General features: G+C 36.2%; 2 protein-coding genes across 2 annotated transcripts in view; both read left to right on the plus strand.

The window, feature by feature from the left end:
- LOC113805727 (alkylglycerol monooxygenase-like) overlaps positions 1 to 7,500 on the plus strand; it is a 231,612-nt gene that overhangs the window by 202,039 nt on the left and 22,073 nt on the right. The gene's annotated exons all lie outside the window — the stretch shown is intronic.
- LOC113805694 (alkylglycerol monooxygenase) overlaps positions 4,817 to 7,500 on the plus strand; it is an 11,684-nt gene continuing 9,000 nt past the window's right edge. Inside the window, exons 1-2 of the mRNA XM_070126936.1 lie at positions 4,817 to 5,037; positions 7,124 to 7,248. Of these exons, the coding sequence (XP_069983037.1) occupies positions 4,939 to 5,037; positions 7,124 to 7,248 (224 nt within the window). The 5' untranslated portion in view covers positions 4,817 to 4,938. The remainder of the gene's footprint in view (positions 5,038 to 7,123; positions 7,249 to 7,500) is intronic.

Raw genomic sequence — 7,500 nt, forward strand, 5'->3', positions numbered from 1 at the left:
AAGAGAAATTAAGGAAGAAAACGGGAATATAAATACCGTATGAAAAGATAAGACAATTAGACAAAAGACAAAAAAAAAAAAAAAAAAAAAAAAAAAAAAAAAATATATACTCTTTAGCAATAATAATTAAAAAAACGAAAACCCAAATGGGAAAAAAGAACATGGCAACCTAAAGAGAAAAAGTGAAAATCGACAACAGAGAAAAAAAGAGAGAAAAAGACAAACAGAAACGGATATTACAATAAGAAAACAATAACAAAAAGAGACAGCCAAGACAGGAAAAAATAAGAAAAGATATACTAATGAGATTATTAAAACGAAATTAAAGTAAATAAGTAAAGGACACAAGGGAAGATAAGAAAAAAAGGAAATAGATGAATAAATGAAGAAAGAAAAAAAACAAAACAAAAAAAGAAAGTAAAGATATAATGAAAAACAAACAAACAATAAAAAACACAACGCAAAAACAAACAAAAACAAACTAAACTAAAAAAACAGAGAAAAAGAAGAAATACCAAAAAACAACAAACAAAATAAACAACACACCCCAAAGACAAACAAACTAAAAAGAAAACAAAGCAAAAGAAGAAACCAAACAAAATGAAAACCAACAACCAACCAACCAACCAAAATAAACAACCGATAAAAAAAAAAAAAAACACACACAAAAAAAAACACAACCGACCAACCCGTCCGAGCATCCCAAACTGGAAACAAAAGAGACTGGATATTTTCGGTTCGTCTGGCCGTGAGACGAACAGATAGATAGAGAAAAGAGGAAGGGAAAATGTGAAGATCTGTATGAAAGTAAAGAAATACCGAAAAAAAACAAAATAAACAACACACCGCAAAGACAAACAAACTAAAAAGAAAACAAAGCAAAAGAAGAAACCAAACAAAATGAAAACCAACAACCCACCAACCAAACCAAAATAAACAACCGATAAAAAAGCCAAAACACACACAAAAAAAAAAACACAACCGACCAACCCGTCCGAGCATCCCAAACTGGAAACAAAAGAGACTGGATATTTTCGGTTCGTCTGGCCGCCGTGAGACGAACAGATAGATAGAGAAAAGAGGAAGGGAAAATGTGAAGATCTGTATGAAAGTAAAGAAATACCGAAAAAACAAAATAAACAACACACCGCAAAGACAAACAAACTATAGAAGAAAAAAAAGCAAAAGAAGAAACCAAACAAAATGAAAACCAACAACCAACCAACCAACCAAAATAAACAACCCATAAAAACAAAACCAAAACACAAAAAAACACAACCGACCAACCCGTCCGAGCATCCCAAACTGGAAACAAAACACACTGGATATTTTCGGTTCGTCTGGCCGTGAGACGAACAGATAGATAGAGAAAAGAGGAAGGGAAAATGTGAAGATCTGTATGAAAGTAAAGAAATACCGAAAAAACAAAATAAACAACACACCGCAAAAACAAACAAACTAAAAAGAAAACAAAGCAAAAGAAGAAACCAAACAAAATGAAAACCAACAACAACCAACCAAACCAAAATAAACAACCGATAAAAAAAAACCAAAACACAACAAAAAAAAACACAACCGACCAACCCGTCCGAGCATCCCAAACTGGAAACAAAAGACTGGATATTTTCGGTTAGTCTGGCCGTGAGACGAACAGATAGATAGAGAAAAGAGGAAGGGAAAATGTGAAGATCTGTATGAAAGTAAAGAAATACCGAAAAAACAAAATAAACAACACAACGCAAAAACAAACAAACTAAAAAGAAAACAAAGCAAAAGAAGAAACCAAACAAAATGAACACCAACAACCAACCAACCAAACCAAAATAAACAACCGATAAAAAAAAACAAAACACACACAAAAAAAAAAACACAACCGACCAACCCGTCCGAGCATCCCAAACTGGAAACAAAACACACTGGATATTTTCGGTTCGTCTGGCCGTGAGACGAACAGATAGATAGAGAAAAGAGGAAGGGAAAATGTGAAGATCTGTATGAAAGTAAAGAAATACCGAAAAAACAAAATAAACAACACACCGCAAAAACAAACAAACTATAAAAGAAAACAAAGCAAAAGAAGAAACCAAACAAAATGAAAACCAACAACCAACCAACCAAACCAAAATAAACAACCCATAAAAACAAAACAAAACACACAAAAAAAAAAAACACAACCGACCAACCCGTCCGAGCATCCCAAACTGGAAACAAAACACACTGGATATTTTCGGTTAGTCTGGCCGTGAGACGAACAGATAGATAGAGAAAAGAGGAAGGGAAAATGTGAAGATCTGTATGAAAGTAAAGAAATACCGAAAAAACAAAATAAACAACACACCGCAAAGACAAACAAACTAAAAAGAAAACAAAGCAAAAGAAGAAACCAAACAAAATGAAAACCAACAACCCACCAAACCAAAATAAACAACCGATAAAAAAAACCAAAACACACAAAAAAAAACACAACCGACCAACCCGTCCGAGCATCCCAAACTGGAAACAAAAGACTGGATATTTTCGGTTAGTCTGGCCGTGGGCTTTCCTCGGCCGCCACTCGCACGTAAAACCCGAAAGTCAGGACAAGGCGGCTCAGTCTCTCTCCGAATCTTGTTCGTTACTTTGAGGACTTCCTTACTTCCGTTGCTAGCGTCGGTGTTTGTAAGAGGATTTGTTCGGTTTGTTTATGTCGTTATTCGTGTATTTATATATTCGTTTTTTTTTTTTTTTTGAAGTCGTTGGTGTGATGGTTTGTTTATTTCCTGGTTTTTGTAGGGGAGGGGGTGTTGTGTTTTTTGTGTTTTTTTATAATTTATTATTAATTGAATATCAGTTATCACTCTCTATATATTATTTTTTTTATTATATATACATATTTTTGGGGGTTGTTTAGTTGTTTTGTGGTTATTTGTGTTTGTTTTGGGTGCATGTTGGGGGGGGGGGAGGGTGTATATAAAGCGTCCGTGTTTTATTTGTAGTTCTAAAGTGTGTTTGTGTGTGTGTGTTTTTTTTTTTTTTTGTAAGGTTATGGTGAGTATTGTAACAATGATAGTGATATCAGTCAACAACAATAATGATGATAAAAATAATAGTGATGCTAATGATGTTAATGATAATTATATTAATATAACAATAATAGTTATGAGAATTTTCTTAATGATAATGCCTTAAACCGTGATTATGATAAAGGAAATGAAAATAATGATAATGATCACATTACTGATAATAAGGATGATAATAATTATCATCAATATCATTATCATTTGTATTATCATCATCATCATCATTGTTGTTGTTGTTATTGTTATTATTATTATTATTATTATTATTATTATTATTATTATTATTATTATTATTATTATTATTATTATTATTATTACTATTATGTTTTTATTATTTTTTATTATCACTCTTACTAGTTTTTATAATGATTATTATTGTTGTTGTTACTTTTCTTATTATTAATATCATTATCATTATTATTATTATTATTATTATTATAATTTTTTTTATTTAGTATTATTATTATTATCATTTTTTTTATTTAGTATTATTATCATTATCATCATCCCTATTATAGTCATTAGTACTATCATTATTATTGTTATCATTATTATTGTTATTATTATCATTATTATTACTATTGTTATTATTATTATCATTATCATCATTATCTTCATTATTATTATCAGCATTATTATCATAACTAAATCATTATTATCAATGTTTTGTTGTTGATATCGTTATTATCATTCTTACCAATACTATTATTATTATTGTTATTATTATGATTATCATTATCATACAAATTTATCATCATTAGTATTAGCATCATTATCATTATTATTGTCATTATGACTACCATTCTTGTTATTATTATCATTATTATTATTATTATTATTATTATTATTATTATTATTATTACTATTATTATTATTATTATCATTATCATTATTATTATTTTTATAATTATTATAATTATTACTACTATCATCATGATTATTATTATTACTATCATAACCATTATTATTAATATTGTCATAGACATTATAGCATCATTAACGATAGCAAAATTTTGCTAGCAATGAAACCAATATTGTGATTTTTTTTTTAGTATCAACAAATTAACTTTCATTAGTATCATTTGTTTTTTTTTAAATTAAATATTGACAACAGGATATCAAGGCAATTCATATGAATATTCAAATCTGAAGGTTGTTTTGAGTCGACACAAAAGGGAAAGTTTTGGCCATGATTGTGCATATTTGATTGTCCTCGTCAGGAAATGAGAAACTTCCTTAGTCATTGATTTCAAGAAATAAATTCATCTTTTTTTTTCTCTCTCTCTTTTCAGGGTTTGAGAAAATTTCGAAATGGCTGGTTGAAAAGAGAGGGAAAGAGAGAGTGAGAGTGAGAGACGGATATGAAAAAAATCGCTCTTGATTTTGATGTGACATTATAATCAAAGGAAAAAAGAGAATAAAAGTGAAAAATAATCTACCCCCATCTATTGAAATTCTTTCCAAATCTCCCTAAATCCTACCTTGAGTTTCCCTCCCCCCTAATTTTCCCCCCCAAAAAACTCGTCAGGTTGACCCAAATTGTAAATCTCCCCCAAATCTTAACTGAAATCTCCCCCAAATCTCCCCCAATTCCCCCCCAAACCTCCCTTAACCCCCCCCCCTAAAAAACGTATCAACTAAAATTCTTTCCAAATCTCCCCAAATCCTACCTCAAATCTCCCCAAACATCACCCCAACTTATCTGCAATCCCCCCCAAAACCCCCAAACCTCCCCAAACCCACCGACCACTCCCCTAATTCCCCCCCAAAAACCTCCCCTAAATTTCCCGCCAAATTTCAAAACCTCCCCTAAATTTCCCGCCAAATTTCAAAATCTCCCCAACTTCCCGCGCTTTTCGCCTCAACTGCCAACAGCAACATGACGACCCTCGTTCACATAGGCCGAATGTTTTACTTAGTGAGTCCAAATGCAACGACTTTCCAGGACCCGAAAGACGTGCCCAAGTATGTAAATGAGGTAAGTTATTATCAGTATTTCATCATTATTAGTATTTAGTGAATGCATATGGTTATGTGAATGAGCTAATGTGAGCATGTGAATGAGGTGTTTGTGAGTATGTGAATGAGGTAATGTGAGTATGTGAATGAGGTAATGTGAGTATGTGAATGAGGCAACTTGAGTATGTAAATGAAGTAATGTGAGTATGTGAATGAGATAATGTGAGTGAATTACATCATGTGAGTATGTTAATGAGGTAAGGTATATGAATGAGGTACTGTGAGTAGGTGAATAAGGTAATGAGAGTATGTGAATGAGGTAAGCTTGTAGGTATGTGATAAGGTAAGTATGTAAGTATGTGAATGAAGTAAGATAGTATTAGTATTATCAGTATTATTATTATTTAGTTAATTTTTATATGAATTATGTGAATGTTTAAGTGAATGATATGGCAGATATGTGAGTATGTGACTGATGTAAGTATGTAAGTATGTGCATGAGGTAAATATGTGAGTATATGAATAAGGTAAAGCATCCACAGTATCTTATTATCATTAATATCATTTAGTAAATGTAGATGAATATGTGAAAGTGTGAATGAGGTATATCTGTGAGTATGTGAATATGCGAATGATAAAAGGGTTTATCAGTAATGAGTAATTTAGTAGATATGTATAGATATGTGAATATGTGAGTGAGGTAGATTTGTATGCGAATATATATATTTCTGTAAATAAGGTAATGTCAATATTTCAATAATGTCACTTAGTGGGTATATGTATGAATATGTGACTACGTGAATATGTAAATAACGTTTTATTAGTAATTAAACACACACACACACACACACACACACACACACACACACACACACACACACACACACACACACACACACACACACACACACACACACACACACACACACACACACACGCACACACACACACACACACACACACACACACACACACACACCCACGCACACACACACACACACACACACACACACACACACACACACACACACACACACACACACACACACACACACACACACACACACACACACACGCACACACACACACACACGCACACACACACACACACGCACACACACACACACACGCACACGCCTAAAAATAATTAATAAATTCGTATGAAAGAAAAAAAAATGTTTTAGGACTTTTTTTAACTATCAAAAAATTATACAGTCTTTCCAAGTTATGGCCAGTCTTCCATGCATGACTTGGCACTTTCTCAGAATTCCTTGACCTTGACCTCTAAAGCAAGATAGCAAAAAGATCCTTGGTGTGTGTTCTTGTGTTTTTTATGTTCTTTCCTTCGTTGTTTTTATGTACAATGATAAGGATAAATATATTTATATATGTGTGTGTGTGTGTATGTGTCCGTGTGTGTGTGTGTGTGTGTGTGTGTGTGTGTGCGTGCGTGTGCGTGTGCGTGCGTGCGTGTGTGTGTGCGTGTGCGTATGTGTGTGTGTGTGCGTGCGTGCGCGTGTGCGTGTGTGTGTACGTATGTGTGTGTGTGTTTGTGTGTGTGTGTGTGAGCGTGTGTACATATGTGTGTGTGTGTGTGTGTGTGTGTGCATGTGTGCGTTTATATTTAAACATTTTCTTCTTCTATAATAGTTTTAATCAAGCTGCTGTTCCTGTTAAACCAACGTAGCATCATCATCCTACTTTCATTAAATAATTCTTATATATATTCACCATTCCTCCTCCTCCTCCCCCACCCCTTCTTCCACCTCCTCCTCATGTCTCCTTCCCCCCTCCCACTCCCCCTCCCCATCCACCCCCTCCCACACCACCTCCCACTCCCATCCACCCCCTCTCTCACCTACCCAACCCCTCAACCTCACCCTTCCACCCCCTCTCTCACCTACCCCCTCCCCCATCCAACCCCCTCCACCCGTCTCCTTTCCCCCTCCCCCCCACCCCATCCAACCCTCTCCCCCTCCCCCATCCTATCCCCTCTCCCATCCCCCCCCTCTCTCACCTACCCCCATCCACCCGTCTACATCCCCCCTCCCCTTCCCACCTCCCCCATCCACCCCCCCTCCCTCCCTCCCTCCACCCCCTCCCAGGCGGCGTCCACCTTCGTCCTCTTCCTGCTGCTGGAGTTGGCGCTGCGGCTGTGGCAGGGGAAGCCGGCGAGACTCAACGACGCCTACACCTCCCTGGGGCTCGGGATCATGCACGAGGCCACGCTGTGAGTTGGGGGGTTGGGGGGTGGGTTGGAGGGGGTGGGTTGGAGGGGTGGGTTGGAGGGGGCGGGTTGGGGGTGGGTTGTGGGTGGGTTGGAGGGGGTGGGTTGGGGTTGGGTGGGTTGGGGGTGGGTTGTGGGTGGGTTGGAGGGGGTGGGTTGGGGGGTGGGTTGTGGGGTGGGGATGGGGTGAGTTGTGGGGGTGGGTTGGAGGGTGGGTTGTGGGGGGGTTGGGGAGTTGGGAGGGGTTGGGTAGAG

This window comes from Penaeus vannamei, chromosome 11 (genome assembly GCF_042767895.1).
Source record: "Penaeus vannamei isolate JL-2024 chromosome 11, ASM4276789v1, whole genome shotgun sequence".
Lineage (NCBI taxonomy): Eukaryota > Metazoa > Arthropoda > Malacostraca > Decapoda > Penaeidae > Penaeus > Penaeus vannamei.